This window comes from Acomys russatus, chromosome 23, assembly GCF_903995435.1.
Source record: "Acomys russatus chromosome 23, mAcoRus1.1, whole genome shotgun sequence".
Taxonomy (NCBI): Eukaryota; Metazoa; Chordata; class Mammalia; order Rodentia; family Muridae; genus Acomys; species Acomys russatus.
The window spans coordinates 34,826,951-34,852,931 of NC_067159.1; the positions used below are offsets into that span (position 1 = coordinate 34,826,951).

General features: G+C 42.2%; 1 protein-coding gene across 2 annotated transcripts in view; it reads left to right on the top strand.

The window, feature by feature from the left end:
* Ppa2 (inorganic pyrophosphatase 2) overlaps window positions 1-25,981 on the top strand; it is a 73,594-nt gene that overhangs the window by 45,861 nt on the left and 1,752 nt on the right. The window contains exons 8-10 of one of the 2 annotated variants that reach the window (XM_051165509.1): window positions 13,138-13,265; window positions 15,233-15,318; window positions 22,023-22,092. In XM_051165509.1, the coding sequence (XP_051021466.1) occupies window positions 13,138-13,265; window positions 15,233-15,318; window positions 22,023-22,092 (284 nt within the window). The remainder of the gene's footprint in view (window positions 1-13,137; window positions 13,266-15,232; window positions 15,319-22,022; window positions 22,093-25,981) is intronic. The other variant, XM_051165510.1, reaches the window with a different exon arrangement.

The following is a 25,981-nucleotide window of genomic DNA, read 5'->3' on the forward strand; positions in this document are numbered from 1 at the left end:
TGGGGTCTGTGACCTCCTAAGTCATGGACTTTTAACCAGGTTTACAAAAGTACCATGCATGAAAATTTCTCTTGTGGAACACACTTCAGTTTTAATCAGAAAGTAGCTGGTTACCCCGTAACAGTCATGCCACCGTTGCCAAGTGAACACACCTTGCCTAGCATGTCAGTATTGACCACTGATGTTTTGTCTGCCCCCAGAAGCCTGCGTAGCACATTCTGACGCTGTGAAAGCTAGCCAGGAGGGAGGGAGTTTCCTGACGGTTTGATATTTGTCACTGTTCTGCAGCCAAAATTTGTGGTTCCTTTAGCAATAGGGTCTTACCCTATATAGTTGTGGTAGGTAGCCAAGGGCCCTGGAAATAACTTGTGTGGTTTTGAAGACCTACCTCGTGGTGGGCATATGCCTTGGACTAAGATTTTCATTTAATAACCCATGTCTTCTGGAAGTGGCATTGTTCACCACTTTTTTTTTTAATTAGATTTTAAATTAGCTCACTAGCTGGTGGGTTTCCCTGAGACTTTTCCTAGATCCTTAGTTTTGGCTAGCCTACTTATTCCTCCTCTCCTCCCCTACCACACTGCCTACCCTCCCCACTTAACCCTTTAACACCTAGGATCTTCTCCCTCTTCTTTCGTACCCTATGTAGTCAACCATCCCTCCAATTTTTTGAATGGAGATAGTAGGTTTCCATAGGCTTTTTTAATATAGTCCCCCTTTAATCCTTCCCCCATGTCTCTGTCCTCCTGAGTCCTTCCCTTCTTCAGCCTTTCTGCCCTCAGTGTTCTCACTACCTTCATTTTACCTATAATCTATTACTCACTCCTGAAATATGCCCCCCCCATACCCACAGTGACCCCTTTCTAGTTTCCTGGCTTCTGCTTCGGCTCCAAGTTAAACACACAAAACAGAAGCTTGGAAGCCAGGGCTTCCATATGCGAGAGAATCTGTGTTGTGGTCTGGGTGACTTCACTAAGTATGTAGTATTTTTCCAGTTCTTTCTATTGATATGCATATTTCATGATCTTACTTCTCTTTACAGCTGAGCAGTCTTCCATTGTATGTAGGTATCTCATTTTCTTACCTACTCGCCCACTCATCTAATGGTGGACATCTAGGTTAGTTGCTTCCTAGCAGTTGTGCATAGATGAGCAACACGCATGTGTGTGTAAATGCCGTGCAATAGGGTATAGAGTCCAATGGCTAGGCACCCACGAGTATTATAGCTGGGCCATACTATAGTTGCTAATTCCATTGCTAGTTTTTTGAGAGACCGCCAGACTGATTTCCTCAGTAGTGCACTAGCTTATACTTTCACCAACAGTGTACAGGAACTGCCCCTTTGCTGGGGCCACAGCAGCATCTGCTGTCGTTTGTGTTCCTGATAACGGCCATTTGACTACGTTGAGATGGAATCTTAAAGTACTTTTAATCTGCATTTCTCTGCTGTCTAAGGATGTTGAACAACTTTTTAAAAAGTGTTTACTAGACATGTGTGTTTCTTCTTTTCAGAAATCTCTGTTCAGAGCCCCGGCCCATTTATTTTTTAAATTGAATAGGTTTTTTTTCCCCTTTGTTAGTTATTTGCATATTCTAGACACTAATCTTCTGTCCCGTGTGCAGGTGTCAGGGATCTTTTCCCATCCTGTGGGATGCCTCTTCACCCCGTTGACTGTTCTCTGTGCTCTACAGAAGCTTTTTAGTTCCATGACATCTCAGGTAGCTGATTGGTGGCATTATTTCCTGTGCTTCTGGGGCCCCGTCACGAAGCCCTCATGAGAGCCTGGAAGTTAAAGTGTGCTTCCCACTTCTCCTCTTCTGCTTTCAGAGTGTCATGTGTTAGTTCCTTTCTTTTGCTAAAACACCATGACCAAGGCAGTTTACAGAAGCAGTTGATTTTGGCTTCCAGCTGCAGAGGGCTAGGAGTCCGTCCAGATGGGGAGGCATGGACACAGGAAGAGGAAGAGGAAGCATGAAAGAGCGAGCTGGAAGTAGCAAGAGCCTTTTGATCTCAAAGCCCACCCCAATGACACATGTCCTCTAGCAAGGTTGAAATCAGCTACGGTGTTACCGTCTGTCTTCTTTTTGTTTGGGGTGCTTTGACTATCCTTGGTCTTTTGTGGCTTTTTGGAATAATAAAAATAAGAGGAAAGATTTGTAACTAGAGAAGGAAAGTTATCTGGAAGTGTTTAAAAATATCCCAGAGTTTTCCCTGGCTACCAAAGCCAAGGCAGAGGGCTGACAGGTGGCCAGGCAAGATGGTTCCAGAGCTGCCTTTGAGGCTTAGACTAGCTGTAGTTTCCGTGGGCTCCGTCAAGGCCAGCATCACAGCACATGAGGACCTTGGGCTGATGAAGTTGTGGGCCAGCCTGTTTTGTGCTCACCCATTTGTCTGAGGATGGGTCAGTGGTTGTTAGGTCCCTTCTTCTATATGAGCAAGGTGAGAGGTTCTGCGTTCTTTGTAGAGTGTGGGCCTGCTTTCTCTGTACGGTGTTTGGGTGGGAAGCTGGAAGCTGTACCTGGCTTTTACATGTGTTCTAAGGCTCTGTACTTACTGAGCCATCAGTGTAGTTTTATTTTGCATTTATTTCCCTGATAGCTAAGGATATTGGACAATTTTTCATATATTTATTAGCCAGGCTTGCATCCTCTTTGGCGAACTGTCTGATACTGTTTTGATTTGCCTGTGTATTCCTGATTTACTGTGACAAGCTCTTTTGCAGTTTTTAAAAATGAAAGTATCATTAGACCATTTCCTCCCCTCCAATCCTTTAAATATCACTGCTGCTCACTCTCAAACTCATGGCTTCTTTTTCTTTGATTATTGTTACTATATATGCATAAATATATTTTTAAAAAAAACCACCAGCCTTTGGTCTGTTTAGCATTGCTTGTGTGATTCCAGGCTGAGCAGTGCATGGCACTTTTTAATGGCATAAGTTGGTTACCATCCTGTGCCTTGTGCTGACCAGGCATGAGTAGGTTCCCTGCCAGAGAATGATGGAGTCATTGGCCTTAGCCCTGGCTCTCACAGTGGAACCAGCCTCTGTACTGTAAAATGGGTTCACTTAGGCCAAGAAGCAGCCTGAAAGCTGTTGCTCCATACAACACAGAATAATTTAAAGCCGGGAACAAGCTGACCATAGTGTATTTACCTACACATCTCTTACTATACTAATATAGACATACTTGTGGGATTTTCAAGGACATTTTTGTTATTTTTTCTGTAATGGAATGGCTTCTTTTATTTTACCCCCACTGAATACATGTGCAGACTTTGGTAAACTGTAGTGCCATAGTTAGTATTTATAGCTTTTAGCTATAACGTGACGCAACTGAACTGAGCCACTGCATGAGAGAACGTGTTGCACTAAAAAAACTCTTGTGTTCCCGCCGGACTTCTGTAATCTTAATATTCATAGCTGAGCATAGTAGTTCATATCTATAAACCTAACTCTTGAGAGGCTGAAACAGGAAGATCACTGTAGCGGGACTTTTGGCTACTTTATTGGGTTCTTTTTTCTACCTCCTTGCACCATCCCATCCCTTCCAATGCCTCAACACTGGGTAGGAGAGAAAGAAGGTCAGAGGGGAGAAAGGGCATCAGTATCATTAGACTACTTCCTGCTGACTAGGGATGATGAGTTCCTTGGGACAAACTCAATCATTGTGGTCAGGATATCTCCAACCAGCCACCAGCAATCTAGGAACCACTGGCAAACAGCAACTGGAGCAAAGAGCAACCAGCAGCAGCAGCAGCAGCAAAGGAAGCAGCAGGGGGAGCAGCAGCAACAGCCCCTATTTTGGGCTCTTGCATTTATCTACCCTCTGAGAAGTTCCCAGAATTCCAAACTTAAACTATCTTCAACTGGCAAAACCACGCCCACTGAGCCCGAAGCAAATCGGAGTCAGCTGCTGTGGACACTCTGAAGCAGCCCCATATCCTACACCTGGGATAACATTTTTATGTTTAAAACAAAAACAAAGTTCTCACGACAGATCACAGTCAGCAGTTGCAGGACAACATGGAATACACAGTGAGAGCCTATCTCAACATTTAGGAAAATAACATTGCTATCAAGTTTCTCATTCTGTGACTGCATTAGACACTGGGAAATCTTCAAAAGTTAAATAAGGTTTGAAATAAAATACCCTGTACTCTCTGTTAGAAAATTGGACCCCCCCCTTTTTTTTTTTTTGGCTCATTAACACTCAGGGAGCACCAAAACCATTTAATCAACTGTAATTAGTTTCTAGCCCTTAATGCTTCATAATGGTCCCCTAATGGCCTGAAAGAGTTAATAAGACTCCCTTGGAGATGACTGGGCCATTAGAGGTAATAGCTCTGGGTTAAGAAATAGCCAAGTTCAGAGAAGACTGAAGGACGGGGCTGGTGTCTTTCTTGTCTTGGTCTGATTAACTGCCTGAGGACCTTAGCAGGGCTAGTCATGGGGTCTCCAGACTTGGCAGCTTGCACAGTTCTTCTGGTTCTGTCTTTAACTAAATGAAAACTTCTGTCTTTTTATCCTGTAAAAACTTTTGCCTGTGAGGTGATTTTATACTTTTAAAAATGAAAGCTTAAGACCCAAAATTTAACGTCAGAACAATGACATTGATTTTAGCACATTCTGGCTGAGTAAATTACTAGAGCTGAGGATTGAGGAAGTCCTTTTACATTAGGAAGCTGGAACATTTTCAAAGGCCAGCATCAAATTGTCCTAAAGTTTCCAGAGTTTTCCAGTATTTCAAATGTGTATAATCCAAGTTACAACTATGAAGATTTAAACATCAAAGAAACTTCATAGGTTCTTTTATTGTCTTTCAGGGCAGGAATGAACATGCGGAAAGTGCGTCTGCTTGGCTATAATTTTACTTTCTATGTAAACATGTCTAGGGCCCTACCTACCATTTTACAAAACGATCAAATTAATATGTGTTTGATTTTCCTCTTCCTAGAGCATAATTTAACATTGTCATTGGAAAACACAGTAAGGGGTTGGGGGGGTGGGAGCTGGGGAGGGAGAGGGTTTAGCATAGCAGTCCTTAAGGCAGGAATGTCCCTGCAAACTGTTGGCGCCTCTCTCTCGGGCACACTGCATCACTGCTGCATTCCCAGAGCCCCCGTGTATAATGTACAGCGCATCGCCCAGGGTCTAGGAACAATGCCAGGTGCTTTGTACTTATCCACTCAGGCATCGCACAGCTTCCCACCGACTTTTTTCAGATGAAGAAACTGAGGTGCTAGGGGAGGAGAGAGTTAATAACTTAAACAAAATAAAACTTCAGCCATTCACATCCAGTCTATTTCCAGGATCTCCGCACTGTATCTCCTTGCTCTTCCGAAGCATCCTGAGTTAGTCAAGTGTATTATGAGTTAGTCAAGAGTATTTGTAACTTTGGGGTGGCGGGGAGGGGGATTGATGATCATTTTCCCCTCAGGCAGTAATGAACTGGTGAGAATTAGAAAGGTAGCTCTTTTGATGTTCTTCCTTTGATTTCATTAATGCTTTAGAGGCTTGTGGGGGGGGTGGGGGGAGGGTGTGGCACATATCCTTAGGAATTAATGACTGGGAGTCTGTGGCTGCTCTTTGGAGCCTTGACCCCTGTAGCCATACTCCTACAATGCTGTAACACGGAGGTGGGGGTTGTGGAGGGGGTGGTTCCCATTTGCTTGGAAAAGTCATCTACCCGAGAGCCCTGCAGCCGTTCTACAGTTGCTTGCAGGTTGCCCTCCTATCCAGTGACCCCTGAAGCTTCCCATTTCTAGTTCCTTTCCTAGCAGCACCTTTCACCTGCCTTCCTCTGTAAGCATATAGACCTGTCTTCAGGGTCTTTGTGAACGGAAGTTTGGTAGTGATATCATAAGTATTAAGTTGTTAGCAGTATTTCAATCACACGCATTGAAGATGTTTGCTGTGCTGTTTTCACACCTGTCCACATTTTGGAATCATAGCTTCAAGCATGGGATCATGAGGCAGATTTCTTGGGAACACAGCACACTTTTTGTCTGTCTCAGGGAGCCTCTTGTTAGAACTGGAGGTTCAGGGGCAGTCTAGGCACCACGCCCGTCTGCCTTGTAGACAGTTTGCAGTATGCTTCAAAGAAATGATATTAGAAAAGCCTTTAATTTTCTTTATACAAGGCTATGGCATGGTTTTTATGGGGGTGTGGGGGGTGTCATGCAAAGCTGCTTATTAACTAGTATTGAATATTTATATTTTTAGTAAAAAAAAAATCTGTTAGCTCTTTTTGAGATTGCTTTCTAGTGTGTTTAGATGTATAGAATAGTAGTGCTTTCTGTTTGCTTGTAAGTATATCTTTCGTGTAGGTTTTGACTTGGTAAGAGTAGAATTTGTGGGGCAGGAAGGATCGAGAATGAAAGGAGAGCACAGTGGCGGGGCCGAGCCTGAGCCCTGTGCGTTAGATGTAAGTGGGGCCACGCCTCAGCACTGTGCATTAGGAATAAGCACTTAGCAAGGCTGGAAACCTGACCTGGAGGTGCTGAGTCAGCAGGGGCAGCTGGTGCAGTGAGTGTGAGGGACTGAGGGGGCTTCTGTGACTATTCACCATCAGCATTAAAAGCACGCCTCCTTCCCTCACGTGGATTTTGGGTTGGGGGGCTGGTTGCACACATATCTAGCTCTATTTCATAGTGTCATACCCCCCACACCCTTTTCTTTTATGTATCAGAAGCAAAGAGATGGCATTACACGTATTGATGAATTTTGTCTAAATATAAAAATTCCTCAAGAGGATGTATGCCTTCTCTGTGTTAAGGTTTGATGGGAGCAACCCCGCTAAAGGCAACAGGCTCCCCTTCCGGTGTCTGTTACCCATGGCTCCCAGCTGCTAAGCATCAACCGGACAGGGGTAATCTTCTGTGGCTGCCTCTGGGTATGATCAAGTATAGCATCATACTAAATTTCTTCATTTTTGAGTACATATAAAAGGGGATGTGTATATATTTTTCAAATGGATATTTTAAGTGAAGTGTGAAAATATCTTGAAAATAGGTGTATTCCAATTTTTTCAATGGGAGAAAAACACTCATTTAATACTTGAAATTTTACATTTTAACTGATTATAGTGCTTTCTTTTTTATGTATATTTTTATTTTTTTATTTATTTATTTATTTTTGAGACAGGATTTCTCTGTGTAGCCTTGCTTGTCCTGGACCTGGCTGTGTAGACCTGGCTGGCCTCAAACTCACAGTGATCAGCCGCCTGCCTTTGCCTGCCAAATGCTGGCCACCACGCCCGGCCATTGTTCTTTCTTTAGTGCCGTGTAGATACACTTTATTTTAACATTTTGTCAGCTATATGTCTTTGCTAAGTCACCAACATGTAATCTATTACTGATTTTCTCATTTTTTAACCTCAGAAATATCTTGTATCTGTCTATTCTTGCTTTTATGGTTCCTTAACTGGCCACATCTTGGTTTTTTTGTTGTTGTTGTTGAAGTGATATTAACATTTCTCTGGTCTCGGCATCCTGAACCTAAAGTTTATCTTCTGCATTGTTTACCAAGGCTTTTACCAAAGTTTAGATATATAGAATAGTAATATTTTCTTTACAAACTCATCTAAACTCTAGCTGGTAAAGTCATTTGCTGGTTTCTACTGTTTGCTGGCATTTGCTCTGTAAACTGGAATCCCCCAACACCTGGCATCTCCCACCTCCTACGTGTGCCAGGCCGTTCTATAGCTCGGTGGCTTTTCAGATAAATCTGTCACTGAAATGTCCTTTATCTACCTGCATACACCTTATCTTTCAAGAGCCAGTCTAAATGTCACCTCTCCTCCAAGTGACGTTGATTCCATAATAGGCAAACAATCTTTTCCCCAAACACCATTTTGCTTAATTCAGTTAAATTTTGATTTCACGTGATTGTAACTTGTTTCCGTGCCTACCCACCTATCTAAATTGTAAACTCCTTGAGTAGGCTTGTCATTCCCTTTGATTATTTGAGATAGGGTCTCTTGTACTACTCCCCATCCCCATCCCCACCCCCACCCCCAGCCTCAGACTTGCTTTGTAGCTTGAGGTTGACCTTGAACTTCTGATCCTCTGGCTTCCACCTCCCAGAGGCTGGGATCATGGCTGTACACTACCACACTCCGTTTATGAGACTCAAACTCAGGGCTTGTACATGCTAGGTGAACAGGCGAGCCCTGCTATCTCCCTAGCACTCCAGCCTCCTCTGGAGTTGGCATTGGTGTGGTCCGGTGTCAGTGATCTACTGGTGTCCTGTGGGTGAAGCCGTGTTTTTGTGCAGGGTTGGTAAGCGTGGACCTATGTGCATTCTTTGACATGCAGCCATCCAATTTGACCAGCATCATTTGTTGAAGATGCTGTCCTTCTTTTTCCCGTTGTATATTTCTGGCTTTTTTTTTTTTTTTTTTTTAATCGAAAATCAGGTGTCCATAGAAGTGTGGATTTATATCTGGGTCTTCAGTTCAGCTCCATTGATGAACATGTCTTTTTTTCTTCCACTACTATGCTGTTTTTATTGCTATAGCTCTTGTAGTAAAATTTGAGATCAGGGATGGTGATATTTTCAGTGGTTTGTTTTTGTTTATTATTTTATGTTTTAGTCATTCTAGATTTTTTTATGTTTCCATATGAAACTGAAGTTTGTCCTTTCAAGGTCTGTGAACAATTGTGTTGTCATTTTGATGAGAGTTGCATTGAATCTGTAGATTGCTTTTGGTAAAATGGCCATTGATCCTACCTGTTGGTGAGCATGGATGCTCTCTCCATCTTCTGCTATCTTCAGTGTCTTTCTTCAGAGAGTATAGACTTTCTTATAAGTCTCTCTCTCCTTCCCTTCCCATCCTACCCTCCCACCCCTTTTTGAGACAGGGTCTCTCTACATAGCCCTGGCTGTCTAGGGACTCACTGTGTAGACCAGGCTGGCCTCAAGCTCACAGAAATCCATCTGCCTCTGCCTCCCCACTGCGGGATTAAAGGCGTGCGCGACCACACCCAGCCTTCTAAGTCTCCTGCTTCACTTTGCCTCCTCAGGGTGGTTGTTTCTCCACCTGGCAATGGAGGGGTCTTCCTCCTGTGTGTATCTCTGCCCTGAGCCATTTCAACATAACCACCAAACTCCTTAGTGTGACCCTGAGAGCTGTGTGTGACAAGTGTGTGGCTGCCCCTCTCTCCTCTCACAAACTCCATCGTTCACTGAGTTCTAGCCATAGGGCTTTGTTCTTTCCATCCTCAAATATTAAAAACACACTTGGATTGTGAGATATTTCTCCTTTCTGTCTGAAAAACACTAATAGCAGAAAGATGAGGAGTTGTTCCTCTAAAGGGGCTGGAGAGGTAGTGCAGTGGTTAAGAGCACTGGCTGGTCTTTATGTTTGATTTCCAGCAACCACGTGATCACTCAAAACCATTTGTAACCCAAGTTCAGGGGATCAAAAATGCCCTCTTCAACTTGATACCCTATGAGCATATACAGGGGGAGGTAATCCCCCTCAGGAATAGTCATAGGGGAGGGGAATAAGGGGAAAATGGGAGGGAGGGAAGAATGGGAGGATACAAGGGATGGGATAACCATTGAGATATAACAAGAATAAAATAAATAAATAAAATAAAATAAAAAAGAAAGAAAAAAAATGCCCTCTTCTTGCCTCTATAAGCACCAGGTATGCATATGGTACACATGTAGGCAAACACTCATACACATAAAATAAAAGTAAAAGTAATCTGTTAGCAAAAGAGTTCGCTGAAATATACGAGCTTAACTTCTGTTATGTAAGGTGCTTTTCCCACATCACTAAATCAGCAGTCTGCATGCATTGGAGATGTTTAGTTTTTCTGTTTTATTACCCAGCCCTAAATTGATGACAGATGGTTTTAGTAACCAGATTTATTGGATTCTTTCAGGACATTCAAAATTAATTTCACAGAAGCCAACACTTTTATAGTAATACAGTCACCCACTTACATAATGGTTCAGCCATAGATGCCATTGCAGGACGCCTTGGGAATGAGGACACCCGATTTCTTGGCAAAGATAAAACCCAACTGATGATGGTGGGAGAGGTGTGTACTTCCTTGTGGAGGGTTCCGCCAGACTCTTCGCACACTGCACTCTTTTACACAGAGTCTGTGTTAATTAGTTTGATGAAGTGATAAATGGTTCAATTAAAAGGGCCTGATTGGTCCAGGATGGCAGCTAAGATACACCTAGCTTGATTTTGTAAATAAGCACTTCCAGGTTTCCCTTGCTTATTGTTAGAATGGCCCACCGTTCAGTAAATAGCATAATTGTCTACATTATAAAGTTTTACATAAAATCCTAAGAGTGGCACTAAGTGGGTACTAGAAAATTGCTACTTTTCTTTAAAATAGCATGAATTATAAAAGTGCATCAGACAGAGAAGGCCTGTAGATGGACCGCGATGACGATTAGATGTCATGGATGAGCACAGTGCCACTGAGCTATGTCCCTAAAATGACCACAGGGGACGGTGGTGTGCTGCACATATTTCACCATAACAGAAGAAGACCTGTAAACATAGCTGCATTTATTCCTAACACCTTTGGCTGGACAGTGTAACTATGCACCGAGAAGAGAACAGGTTAAGAATTAAGCACCTTGTGGTTCTTACAGTGTTGCTTCTGTCATAAATTTCAGCAAACCTGTTAAGCTCTCTTAGCTATAGTTTCCTTAGGTTTAATATAAATGTGTTCTGTAAGCCGTGGACCTGCTTATGGATTTTAGGTGCCGTGATTCATGCTTTCAGAAAAGTAAGTCATTGAGCTGGATCACTGGTTGGACACTTACTATTAAGGCATTCAAAATGTTAAGATTGCATACTTCCGATTTTGTCTGCGTCCTGTGTTGTTTATGAAAATGCAGCTGTTTTCTCCAGGGATGTAATTAGTTGAGAACTGGCAAGTTTAGCTCCTACTGGAGAGTCGTACATGGGTTTGGCATTATTAAGTGTTTGACATTTTTAATCACTGCTATTTTAAAGGTCCGCTCCATAAGTTCTGAGCAAAGGGCTTTCTTGGCTGAAAAGGGTACTGGATAATTAGCTTCTTCTTTCTCTGAAATTGGTGAGATAAATACAGATAATCAAACAGATGTTTTATACAGTGGGATAAAGACCAGTGGGTTGGGTGAGGTACAGGGATACAGTCATCAATCAGATTGAATTATATGAAATTATTTTGGAAATTAAAGTACATTTCTAATTCTTAAACTTTGTATATTAAAATATTTTCACAAACAATTAAGATAACATTAAGTTGGAAAAACCTGGAGTTAATCAATTTACAGGGATATTTTGTAAGAATAGGGGGACATAAGAAAATGATCAATAGAAAATTCACCTTAGAAAGAACCGCTCAGATAAGCAGAAGAATATGAAGAAAAAAAGGAATTTTAGGAGGAAACAACACTGTATAAGGTGAGGAGTCTGTTGCAGGCTGGGTCTGGGGCATAACAAGGACTCCATAACCCAGGGCGGAGTGTGCATCACTGAGAGGGCAGCCTGTGTGAAGTTCACTGCCGTAAGCATCTGCCATCACTGCCGATTGCTCAATAACTGTGTGTTGATTCTTGTTAATGAAGCAGCTGTAACCTGTCTCTCTTCTCCTTTTTTTTTTTTTTTTAACCAGCTTTAGTTAATTGTAACATTGATGCATTTTGTCTGAACGTATTTTGTATAGAAGTGTGGCCATTGGTATCGCTTCAGACTGTTTAGAAAGGCAACAGACTGCTTCTCCCTTGCCCTGGTCTCTGCCCCACTCCATGTCCTTTACGTGACACCCTCAGCCCTGGAGGTGTTGAGCCCCTGTATACCAGGCAGGTGTGGAAAAGCAAGGGCATAGTGCCTGGCTGTGTGGCCTGAGCCTACAGAGAGAGTGGGGGCTGCAACAAGACTTGAAACCCTTCTGGATGACCCCTCTGTGAGCGCCATCCCCTGCTTGTTAGTTGTAGCTTCCTGATTTTTCAGGTTTGACCAAGTCTGTTTGTTATTTACTGTGATATATTGTACATCACAGGATAATTCTAAACTTCTCCTTTAGTTACAGTATTTTGGCAAGTATTTATTATACTTTTAGATTGTATGTTAGAAAGGCTACTTCCCTGGGGACCTCATTGAACAAGGCGTTTAATCAATCTCAACCCAGAATTTTATTTCCAGTTATTTTCCAGCAAGTGTCATCAGAATTAAACCGTGGAAACCATGGTTGAGTTCATATAATTTTTTTCTTTTTTGAACTATTGAGGTGCTGCCCTGTTTAAATCCCCTGACTCACCTCTGTCTTCCTTAGTTGGCTTCACTTTTCTTTTATGGGACTTCTGTTTCTTTGTTGTCTGCTTCTTCCTACAGCGGCAGCCATGACAGCGGCAGCCATGACAGCACCAGGCATATGTTCTCATGTATCTCAGTTCTTGGCTTTGAGCAGCGTGACACATAGTCACAGCTTATTAAGTATTGGATAAAAATTTGTACAGCCTTTCTCATCCGTCCTGAGCTCAGTCTTCTGGATACCGCTCTCATCTGTGTTCAGGTTTTTTAGGCTAGTCTTTCTAAAAACACGAATCCTGATACTGTGACTTTACTAGCTTAAACCCTCCCATTACCTTGCTATGGTGTATGCTCCTCAGTGGCGCCCATCCTCTTAGGGGCACCCCGTCTTAGCACCCCAATCCTCATCTGTTTAATTACCTGTAGTGAGCTTTGTTTCCTGCATGCTTCTGCCTTTTTCGCTCCTGCCTGACTCTTCAGGGACTCCGTCTCTGGTTCTCTCTTCCACTCCCTGACTTGATATGACCAGTCTGAGTCTGTCTGTGATGGCCTTGCCACACCTTATTACCAGCTCGCATCTGTCTGTTTCCTCTCCTATGCAGCCCTGGGAACTCGCAAACAGAAAGAAACCTGTATCCTCAAGGGACTCAGTAAATGTTTGTAGAGTGGAGAAGCAGTGTTTTACATAGGAAAATAGAAGTCTGCATGTGATGTGAGTCGCGTCAACCATTGCCAGCAGAGAGGGTTATGATGTAAGCTTTGGACTAGGCCCCTCACTTCCTGGCTTCCTCAGACCAGGACCGATGGCAGGGCTGAGTGTAAATGATTTTTAACAAAATGTTTTTGTCTCTTCCCTCACAGATATTGATGATGTTAAGAAGTTCAAACCAGGTTACCTGGAAGCCACTGTCAATTGGTTGAGATTTTACAAGGTACCAGACGGAAAACCAGAAAACAAGTTTGCTTTTAATGGAGAATTCAAAAACAAGGTAAAGATGTAAATCTGTACTTGAGTGTTGGTTGATAGCAGACATCTCATGTAGATGATCTGACGTGAATAATCACATCATATATAGAAGGAACGCAAAGTGCACTCTGCTGATGTCCGCATTTAAGGACATTAGCATTAATTCTTTTTATTTTGGGATATTTAAGTGAATGAATGCTGGTCTACTACAAATCATCCCAGAAAGTAAAGGATCAGAAAAATGCTCCATTTCCTGGTTTGAGGAGGCTACATCCCCTTGCTGTAAATCCATCCAGGATTCCCTCGTGTCTAAGTTTTACCATGACTGAATGAAGTTGCTTAACAATTAAGAGAGCACTTCAATTATGTTACGGTAGAGGACTTTTCTATTAGAATGCTACAAAGCTTCCGTAATCTAATATGACACAAATGGAGAAAATCAGCCATGGAACTGAAGTCTAAAATACAGAATTTTTTTTAAAAGCTGTTACCACTAAATAAATTGTACACTCTTCGCCAACTCATAAGTGGGTACAGGAAGTATGTTCCATAAGTGAAACAACGTATATAGTGAAAGCTTAAAACTAAGAGAAATATTTCTCTGCAAGAATTGATTGCTAGACACAGTGTTTTCTCAAAAGGCTCATTAAAAGAACCCTTGATATCACAAGGGCTTTGTTTAGAGTTTTAAAATATTGAAAGCATTTTAGACTTACCTTAAAATGCAATGTTGGAAATTTTTGAAATAAGTTATTTTTATCTCTTCTCTTAAAATATGTTATATTTCTTCAGTTGGAACTATGCAAGACACACACACACACATACACACACGGTTCTTTATTGCCTCAAAGGCAGATTGGCAGGTTGTGACTTTACAGAGTCAAGTGTCATATATGTTCTGGTTGCTTTTGACAAACATTTTTTTCTGAGTGATGACTGGGTTGTTCTTATAACGCCCATCATTTTATGTATTGCTTTTTATGACTGTCATTAAAACACAGAGCCTAACTCAAAAACATTTAAGTGCGCCTCTTTTGTGAGGTTGAAAACAGCTACTGTTTTTAATCCTAGAATTTTCCAGCCCATTTCATTAAACAGGTACTGGAATTTATTTATTTAGTTGGTTGGTTGGTTTTTTTCCAGGCAGGTTTTCTCTGTGTAGGCTTGGCTGTCCTGGACTTACTTTTGTAGACCAAGTTGGCCTTAACCCTAAACCCATAGAGATCCTCCTCCTTTGCCTCCTGAGTGCTGGGATTAAAGGCGTGACCCACCATGCCTAGCTTGGTGCTGGAATTTATTACAAACAGAATTGTCTGAATAATTTTGTCTAATAATCCTTCCTATATTATTTATATAATAATTTCCATTTCTTATGCCCTGTCTAAAACAGTATCCCAATACCACCCCATTGGCAATAAAGCCTTTCTCTCTCAGCTGTAGACTTGAGAGAACATTTATTTCACAGGTTGAAGTTCTCAGTATGATTCCATCTCAGAGCCCAAGTTTCTTTATCTCTTCTGTATGAAGAGAAGAGAATAAAGCTAGTATGAGCCAGGCGTGGTGGCACATGCCTTTAATCCCAGAATTAGTATGAGGCCAAGCAGAGCAATTCAGTCAGAAGCTGAGAGAAGCCAATTTGAATGAGTCAGCACGGAGAGGAATTTGAGCCAAAACAGAACCACCCAGCCAGAGCTCAGAAACAGCTAAAAAGGGTGAGCTTATTCAGCAGTAAGTTGCAGAGGCTGAAAGCATTCTGGGCCTAGGTGAGAGACAGAGGCAGTGAGCCTCCCAAACAACAATTAAATTGGGTGAATGAAAGTTCCTTTAACAGATTAGCACCTGCATCATAGCTGGTAACTAAGAAGAGTTTTCTACTCATCTGCCTGAGTCCAGAACTTGTAGCTTAACAGTCCACCGTTCTATGTGGTTATCACACTGTCTTGGTTGGAACTAGGTTGCAACTAGCTGTCTGTTTTTGGTTGGAACTAGGATTTCGCCCTTGACGTTATTAACTCTGCACATGAATGTTGGAAAGCGATGGTTATGAAGAAATCTGGCCAGGAAGCTATCAATTGGTAAGAACATATGTCTTTTCTGCAGATATAATGTTAATTTATTGTCAGTTTCCACTAAGCCACCATTTAGTAGTACTGAAGTCCCAGAGTTTCAAAGAGAGGAAGGAGTTCAGTTAGTTTTCACTTAAAAATTACAGAGCATCTCTTTAGTGGTCACTGCTGAGTGCTGGCCGTCACTGACAGCCTGGGGTCCAAGGTGACTCATTTCTTCCAAATGATTCCTATTTCAATAAGATACAGTGCAAGTAAAGAAATACCTAATGCAACCTACTGTGGTAGGTGCAAAGATGGCTAAGAACAGCAGTTTCCAGTGCGTAGATAAATGGTTATTTTGTTTACATAGAAATAACCACATCATTTCTTATAAACAGTAAGAGCTGCTGTTTTCCTTTTTTAAACCTGTATTTATTTCATGTGTGTGTGTGCATGTGTATTTGTGTATACCACAGCACAAATGTGGCATTCAGTGGACAACTTGCCAGAATCGTTTCTCTCTTTCCACTTTATAGATTCAGGGGTGGAATTCAGTAGATGGGCTTGGTCTTCAGCACCTTTTCCTGCTCAGCCATCCTGCAGCCCAAATTCAGTATAAGTCTTCTCGTCCAGCTGACCTGGACCATTAAAGGATTAAGAGGAATCAAACAGTAGTAACTTGCACACATTCCACTTTAATTTGAAGCATCTAAATATATACTGGCTATTGGGTTAAGACCTTTCCCACATAGAGTCCATGTTGGCTTTTCCCTACATCTATCTACTAGCAGAATATGAAACAGAAAATAAAGACCCTGACTCTGAGTCCTGCCTCAGCCTCTCAAGTGCTAAAGAGATGGACCTTGCAAGAGTGTAAATGACTTTCTCATCTTTATGCTAAAGAATATTTTCTTGAGCGTCCCTTCAGTTGTGGGCTTTAATCCAACTCTTCAACACCAAGGAGGCCTGCCTCTCAAGCCTCATGATCCGTCTCCTCGGGCCTCCTGATTCAGCACCATCTTGGTCATCACCTCCGTAGCCTCCTGCCCTCTGGGCTCGCACACCACTGCTGTGTCTAGGTGTACAGCTCGGGCGTTAGTTGCTCTGCTGTGTATTGACGCTGAGCTTTAGCATGTAATAGCAGGCCATGATACAAAAGGTAGTGTTGACCAAAGAAACATACTTTGACTTATCCCAAATTATTTATGTTCCGAAGTTGCCTTGTTTTGTGTTGTTTTCCACCTTCCTGGAGTAAGATATATGTAATTCATGGAACATAGTCTTATAGCATCAATGAAATGGCTTGCCAGACAGCAGCATACACACACACACACACACACACACACACACACACACACACACACACACATACACACACACATACACACACACATACACACACACACACACACACACACACACACACACACACACACACACACACACACACACACATACACACACACACACACACACATACACACACACACACACACACACACACACACACACACACACACACACACACACACACACACACACACACACACACACACACACACACACACACACACATATACACACACACATACACACACACACACACTTTTTTATATGCCACTCAATAGTACCAGTTCTATCTGGTTCTGAATCTATTAACCCCACTGCCATTTTCTTCTACAAACTCTAGAGGCTATGACCCCAAATCAGCAGATGCCTCACGTCTTTGTATTAGCTCCCTCTTTTTCCTTGGTTGTGGTTGCTTTAAAGTGAAAAGCCTTAACAGTGTGTACCCTGGACACTGACTTTGATACTGTCATGACAGTGAGCCTTTGTCATACTTAAGACTGACTTAAAGACAATAATTTTCCATGGATTAAAATTCCATATTCTTGACTCTATAACTTTTCTTTTATACTGATTATTTTCAGGTAGTCATTTCTTCCTTATTAATCTACTATTTTGTACAGTTATCTATTTTAATATGTCTTTAATTTCTAAATATAATTTGTGTTGGTGTTTTTTCCTTTTATCCTTTAGCATTTTTTATTCACTTTACTTCTGATCATAGCACTTTCCCTCCTCTCCTCTAGATCCCTCTCTCCCTCCTTTTTCCCCCTCCCCAGTGCTCAGAAAAGGGCCCCTCCCCCCCCAACCCACTCCAGCATGTCAACTCACATCAGGACTGAGTGTATGCACTTCTCCTGTGGCCTGGCAAGGCAGTCCCAAAAGGGGGGAGTGGTCAAAAAGCAAGCAAGAGTCCATGTCAGAGACAGCCCCGCTCCCCTTACTAGTTGACCCACACGAAGCCTAAGCTGCCTATAGGCTACATCTATGTGGAGGACCTGGGTCCAGTCCATGCATGGTCCTTGATTGGTGCTTCAGTCTCCATAAGCACCCCGGTGCCCCTGGGTTAGTTAACTATGTTGGTCTTCTTGTGGAGTTCTTGCTTCCTCTGGGTCTTTCTATCCTCCCACTCCTTTCTTCTGTGAGGCTTCTCTTCCTCCACCTAATGTTTGGCTATGAGTCTCGGCATCTGTTTCAATCCATTGCTGTTGGAGCCTCTCATAGGACAGCTATGCTAGGCTGCTGTCTGCAAGCATAGCAGAGTATCATTAATAGTGTCTGGGGTTGGCTCTCTCCCATGGGGTAGGTCCCAGGTTGGCCTAGGAATTGGTTAGATAGAGATTCCCTCAGTCTCTACTCTATATTTATCCTTGCACATATTGTAAGCAGGGTGAATTTTGAGTTGAAGCTTTTGTGGGTGGGTTGATGTTCTCTTCCCTCCACTAGGAGTCCTGTATAGTTAGAGGGTGTCTCTTCCGTCTCCATGACCCCTGCTACTACTGGGAGTCTCAGCTAGGGTTACCCCCATATCCTCCCAGGAGCCTAGCCTGTGCTATGGCTTGAGCTTGTCTCAGAGTTGCCCCAGCCCTCAGTTTCTCTTCTCTCTCCAAACCTTCTGGCCTCCCACCCCGACTCTCACCACATGTACAGCATTTTTGATATTGGTGATTTTTCACCTTGGCTTGGGCACTGAGATTGTGCACGTACCATATAACAATAAATTATTTCTTTATTTAGTTTTGCAATGCTAAGACATTAATAAATTTAGAACAAAATATTTAGTATCTCAAAAGAAAAAAGAAAAAAGAAAGCACATTCTTTTGTCCTATTTTCAGTCACATTTTTTGCAATAGGTGTGAACACCCGAGTCAGCCATTTAGTGATTGTCAGCTTCTGCTACAGGCCTTTATTTATTTGAGAGCTGAAAAGACTTAGAGATTGCAAGTTATGTAAGGACTCATTGGCTTCCTTTTTATTCCCCCCAGCACCTAGAAAAGTCCTCAACACACAGTATAATTTTTGAACTTGCAAGTGAATATAAATCAATGTTGGATAAACTTTTTCTTTCTCTCTTCTTGCTCTGAGACAACTTCACTACATTGCCCATATTGCCTTGTGCGTCTGTGCGCTGGGCAGACCCTGGGCTCGTCCTCCTTCCTAAGCTCCACAGTAGATGGGGTTACAGGCCCACAGCACCATGCCCTGCCAACCAAGCATGAGACAGCTCAGGGATGCATCTTATACCTTCAGGCATGCAGAGTACATATTATGTCATAAGTTCCTGACAGAGGAAGAGTGTGTACACACACACACACACACACACACACACACACACACACACACACACACACGTACATACATGTTCTTATACTCTAGACCAGCAGTTCTCAACCTGGTGCTCAAACATCCCTTTCACAGGCGTCACTTAAGATCATTGGAAAATACAGATATTTACGTTATGATTCATAACAGTAGCAAAACTAAAGTTATGAAGTAATGAAAATAATTTTATGGTTGGGGGGGGTCCCCACAACTTGAGGAACTAAAGGTTTGCAGCAGCAGAAAGGTTGAGAACCACTCTTCTAGATGATCTGTGTTATTTACTAAAATACATACTGACTTTTTGGCTAATAATAGCCCACAATGAAAAGGCAGTAGAGGCAGCTAGCTTATACCAGTTACCTGTCAAATATTTCATTGGAAATTAAAAAAAAGAAATCAGTGTTTTAAAGGGGTCTAATGCTGGCTTTCATAGTGTTCTTGCCTAATGCTCCCATTGTGTCTGCCTTTTGTTGTAGAAGCAGAGGGCTACTGTAGAAACAGGATTATCAGATTCAACAAATGCAAAATGCACAAAGTTCATTTTGAATTTTAGAGCAACTGGTTCTTAAAATAACATGTGTTTGTGTTTATTTTGGAAAACAAAATTAAAAAAGGTTCATGTGAATTTTATTTTATTATTTTTTTTTTTCTTTTCTGAAATTTCAGTTTAATTTCATGTGGTTTTTTTTTTATTCTTGTTACATCTCAATGTTTATCCCATCCCTTGCATTCTCCCATTCTCCCCCCACCATTTTCCCCTTACTCCCCTCCCCTATGACTGTTCCTGAGGGGGATTACCTCCCCCTGTATATGCTCATAGGGTATCAAGTCTCTTCTTGGCAACCTGCTGTCCTTCCTCTGAGTGCCACCAGGTCTCCCCCTCCAGGGGATATGGTCAAATGTGAGGCACCAGAGTACGTGAGAAAGTCATATCCCACTCTCCACTCAACTGTGGAGAATGTTCTGCCCATTGGCTAGATCTGGGAAAGGGTTTAAAGTTTACCGCCTGTATTGTCCTTGGCTGGTGCTTAGTTTGAGCGGGACCCCTGGGCCCAAATCTGCCTATCATAATGTTCTGCTTGTAGGTTTCTAGGACCCTGTGGATCCTTCTACTTTGCTATTCTCCCATGCTTCTCTCATCTAGAGTCCCAATAGGATGTCCTCCCCTCTGTCCCAGTTTCCAAACGTAGCTGGATAGTCTGCATTTTGTCTGTCAGCCCTACTTACGGAAGCTCCTGTGCGCTCGCGCCTCTGCTTGCCCAGCAGTTACGAAGAAGGCATTCGGCTTCATCGTAGTAACAAACTGTGTAGGGCGGGCTTATCTCACACCATGCTTGGTTTGAAGGACTAGCCCTTAAGACCTTGCAGGATCTAATTGTTTTGTCTGCTGCCTTTTATTTTATTTTAATTGTTTGGTTATTTATTTATTTTTATGTGTGTGGGTGTTTTGACTGCACATCTCTGCGCCAAATGCATGCATTGCCCACAGAGGCCAGAAGAAGGCGTTGGATCCCCTGGAACTGGAGTTACATATAGTTGGGAGCCTCGTTGTAGGTGCTGTGAATCGAACCCCGGTGCTCTTAGCTGCTGAGCCGTCTCTGCAGCGCTCTGCTTTTTATTTTCACTCTCATTAGAGACACAGCGGACTTCAGGCCTGCTGGATTCAGCTTTGAGGCTATTCAGACATGAGCTATGGAGAAGAAAATGTAAAGACGTTGTAACTTAAAATATGTCCGCCGCTTTTCATCAAGCCTTTTCACACAGAACCGGGTGTGCTGCACGTGCCTGTAATGCCAGAGCAGGAGAGGATGAGGAGAGAGTGGCAAGTTCTGTTCCAGCGTGGGGGTGCATAGCAAAAGACTACCTCAAAAAAACAAAACAAACAAATAAGTCAGATCTGGACCAGCGAGGTGGCTCAGCAGGTAAAGGCCATCAAGCTGATGGCCTGAGTTCAGTTCCTGGGATAATATGGTAGAAGGAGAGAAATAACTCCTAGAAGGTGTCCTCTGATTTCCACATGCATGCTGACGCCAAGTGTGTACACACACACACACACACACACACACACACACACACACACACACACACAAATAAATAGACACAAAAATAAGTACTGTTATTCAAAAATCCATAGACTATATTTATAAATTAAACGTTGTTCGTGGCAAAAATGAAAATAAGTTCCACACTGTGTTACAATGAGGAGCAGAATGATGTTGCCTGTTACAGATAGGTGTAGTCTGAAAAATTAACACACGAATGGACAGATCTTCTTCACACAGACTCCCAACATAGTTCACAAAGCAATTGTAAAGATAGGTTTGATAATGCGGAGCTGTTAGGTCCATGTGAGAGAGAATAAGTGTTTGTGTCTCCTCCATCCATCTCTAAGGGACAGCCATTGCTAGTCACTCTTTCCTTTATTAAAAGGTGTGACTTGGTCCTAGCTCCTTTCTCTAATAGTGTTTTCTACATCCATTTCAACCTGCCAGCTTTTCTGTGAAATGTTTAGGAATTGGCCTTCCTTTATGTACGTAAGAGGGATGGTGGCCTCTGCTGTCATCCGGAGAGCAGGGCCTGTGTGGTGGGGGCATGCCCTGGGGTCTACCAGGCAAAGGCTTGAGCTTCCAAGCCCATACTGGAGACCAAGCTAAGGCTCAGCCTTTCTGTTATCGTTCCATATCATTTTCTATTACAGTCTGTTTCTATCCTTAGTTTTCTGTGTCTTTCTGAGAGATAGTCTGTGTCTTTCCAGTTCCATTGCTTAGTCCACATAGTCTCACTCTGTGTGTCGGATTTGATTCTTAATAAAGGTGAAATGTAGTGGGATGTTTCTGTATACACCAGGAAACGATTGATATTATAGCATTTTAAACTTGTTTTACTTGTGTGAGTACAGGGCTGTGTATTTAGATTTGCTTGTGCAATAGCTTTAGGTGCCCTAGTCTGCATTTGTGCTGTTCCTTCGTCATATGGCCCATGTAGAGTGTTGAAGGTTGGTTTTCTTTTGGCAATTGCTCATTTTTGGTCATGTTAACTTAACACTCTCTTTTCTTCTGCAGCATAAATGTGCACCTATGTGATAGTCCTTACCGATGCACTCCAGAGGAAGCAAGATCATTAGTTGAATCGGTAAGGGACCAGTGTCCAGGGCATCTTTTAATCATGTACATGTCAAGAAATCGCTGGTAGAGGTTCTGAAATATCTAGCAAGGAAACACATCAAGACCTTTGGGAAGCAAAAAATAAAATAAAATAACGCTATTGAAGTTAGCATTTTTTTTTAAGCAAGCAATTTAAATGAGGCTATTAAAACCTTCTAGCCTCATCCTTAAATTTTGGGTTCAAATTGCCCTCGTGTTGCCAGTTCCCTGCCTTCTGTGTACATTTTATATTTGCTCTCTGCACTCTTCTGTCCCAGCCGTAGGTTGTCCTCACATTGTCCTCATAGGAAAGGTGTGTCTGGCTCAGGAGATTGAAGTACCCGCAGCCCTCATGGTGTCGTTTCTGTGTCACTCACCTACAGCAAGCTTTGCTTCTCTGGAAGCCTGGGCACTCTCTACCTTGGTGATCATGCTTCATGGAGGCAACTGGATTTACCAGCATATTAGTTCTTAATTAGAGAACACTAAATAGGAACATTAATATTTGGATAATTAGGCATATGAAGTATATTTAACAGAGATCTCAGGCTTAAAAATCCCCCTCATAAATTAAGAGCTTTTAACTAATTATGAGCTAGAAACTAGTAAATTTAGGTCTTTATAAACAACTAAAATGTTCCTAAATGTTATTTGTTCATTATGGCTGCTTTTAATTTGTTGGGTTTTTCTCACCACTAATTCGTCAGCTATTCAATTATAGCCTGCTCTTTGATAATTCCTCAGTGGTAGAGTGCATACTAAAAGAGATCCAAAACTGTGTGTCCTTCTGAAAGTTACATTCTAATAAGTATAACTATATTAATGTAGTTTTATATTAATATAGTTATAATTTTAATAAAAAATAAGTGCAGATGCAAAATAGATAGTCTTTTACTAGACAGTAAATACCATGTTGAAAAGTAAGCAGGAACAGGAGAAACACTTGCAAGAAGAAGACAGGAATTGGAGCCCTTAGCGGTGGCCTGGGTCAGCCTCGCCGGAAGCCCGGCACTGCAGAAGCGGAAGGAGTGAGCAAACTGAACGTGTGCGGGGAGACACTTCCAAACCCAAGGCCGCAGCGCAGAGGATGCCTGTGTCTGAGGTGTGGGACCCTGAGAACTGCAGTGAGTTTCACACTAACTCAAGTACTAATCTGAGTTCCACGGCAGCCTGGGCTAGGGAGGGAGACTGTGTCCCTCAGAACGATAAGTAACAAGATGCAATGTGGTTTCATAGTTACCAGGCTGCCCAAGGTTTGAAAGTCTGATAATACTAGACATTTTCAAGTCTGTGGGGAAAGGAGAGACCCCAAACTCAATGGTTAGCTTGGCAGTATGGATGGTTATGTTACCCCAAAGAATGCTGAGGAATTCTTACTGAGCCTGAGGATGCTTCTGACGCATTGTTCTGAACGTGTCCTTCTAGACACTGAGATATTAATGCATGTGCTACAAAGCCAGACATGAAAAATGTAAAACTAGGTATCAGTTGATAAAATTAGAGAAATAAAGCGTACTTTAACACTTTTACTTGTCATGTTTAAGAATCAAAACAACTCTGAGATTCCATCTTACACCCATCAGAATGGCTAAGATCAAAAACTCAAGTGAGAGCACATGCTGGTGAGGAGGTCAAGAAAGGGGAACACTCCTACATTGCTGGTGGGAGTGAAAACTAGTACAACCACTTTGGAAATCAATCTGGTGCTTTCTCAGAAAATTGGGAGTAATGCTACCTCAAGACCCAGCTATACTACTACTGGGCATATACCTGAAAGACGCCCTACCACACAACAAGGACATTTGCTCAACTGTGTTCACAGCAGGTTTATTCATAATAGCCAGAATCTGGAAACAATCTAGATGTCCCTCAACTGAAGAATGGATAAAGAAGCTGGTACATTTGCACAATGTAATACTACGCAGCTATTAAAAACAAGGAAATCTTGAAATTGTCAGGCAAATGGATGGAACTAGAAACGATCATCCTGAGTGAGGTAACCCAGACCCAGAAAGACATGCATAGTATATACTCACTTATAAGTGGATACTAGCCCAACATAGATGTCCTCTGAGAGCCTCCACCCAGTGAGAGATCAGGACAGATGCTGGGACTCTGAGCAGAGTGCTAACAGTGGTGTGGAAGGCCTTAGAGCATTCAGGAGCCCCACAAGGAGAGCATCAAGACCAGCAGATCTGAACCCAGGGGGCCCTGTACAAACCATTGCACCAACCAGGGGCAATGCATTCAGTGAACCTAGACCCGCTGTTCAGATCTAGCCAATGGACAGCTTATTCTCTACTGTTGTGGTGAGAGCAGAGACTGCCTCCAACATGAACTCTGGTGCCCTGGATTTGATCATTTCCCCTTAACGAGGAGGCCTGGCAGGCACACAGAGGAATAGGAAACAGGCTATCTGGATGAGACCTGATAGGGTGGAGGAGGAGGTCCCCTTCTGTCAGAGGTCTAGCAGAGGGGAGTAGGGCAGAAGAAGGGGGAGGGTGGGAAAGGGAAGATATAAGTGAGGGGCTAACAATCAGGAATTAATCTGAATAAATTATAATAAATTAAATTTTTTTAAAAATCGGGAAAGAAAGAAGGTATGGAGTTGGGTGGGTAAGGAGGATCTGAAGGGAGTTCAGGGAAACTATAAGCAGATATATTGTATGAAAAAAATTTTTTGATTAAAATCAGGGAATCATTGCCAATACTGAAGAATTAAATACTAATGCTTTTCGTTAAGCTATGATTCTTAACGTTCTATTTTGGGTTTTTGTTTTGTGTTTTGCTTTTCAAGATAGGGTTTCTCTGTTTAGCCTTGGCTATTCTGGACTCACTTTGTAGACCAAGCTGCCCTCAAGCTCACAAAGATCTACCTGCCTCTGCCTCTGCCTCTCTGAGTGCTGGGATTAAACCACATCTGGCTGGTTTGCTACTTTCTAATTTAAATATCATCCTCTTTAATGTGAGAAAGATGTTTCTTAATTGTGATAAAACTCTGTCATTATCTAGCTTTTCATAACATTCGTTCTCTTTTAAATAGGGGTTTATGTATTCTAAATATATTTAACCAGTCAAGAAATCTGTCTTAACAATGGAGAAATAACATTCTTGAAATTATTTTTTAAGTAATGTCCTGATACCTGTTTTAAGAGATAGTTTTCTTGCTCCTTTTTTTGTAACGCTTTTTAGGCTAACAAGAAATTGCTCAATTATTTTATATTTTTGCACCATCCGTTTTCTGTCTCCAAAACGTCTGGCAGTACTAATTAGAGACAGATGTTAATTTTAGACAGGAAATTTAACCAGTGAATTTTCCAAAGAATTTTGTAAAATGTAATGCACAACTTTAAAAGATACAACAGTGTCCAAATACGAAAAGTGACCGTCGGTGTGCTCTTACACTGTGTCAGCCTGCCACCCTCAAAACCAGCCTAGTTAAGCGTGGCTTTGCGTGTTTGCAAGGAAGCTGCGTGGGATAGTGGTGTTAATTCTCTATGCCTGCTTCTCTTTCTCTGTATATCTCAAGGAAAATTAACCAAACAATTTATGATGTGGGGGATGTATTAGGGATCCCCCTGTGACTGATCAAGACCCTTGCTCGGGTCAGATGGCAAACATGTTAGGTTGGATGTGGGGGAGGGTGACCGTACAGGCTGCTTAGAGCTGGTTCCTGAGTGCTGTTGTCTGAGTGTGGTTTGAAGGAAAGTCTCTTCACATACTCAGCCACAGGGTAGGGTGTTTGGTGAACTGCTTGTTACTGATGGAAAGAAAGGATTTCTGAGCATGGTTTCTTTTAGTTGGCTCCCCATCTGGGGCTTGTTTCTTAGAAAGAGTGAAGCAGCCCAATAAAGCAGAAGAAGTCTTTACTTTTTTAA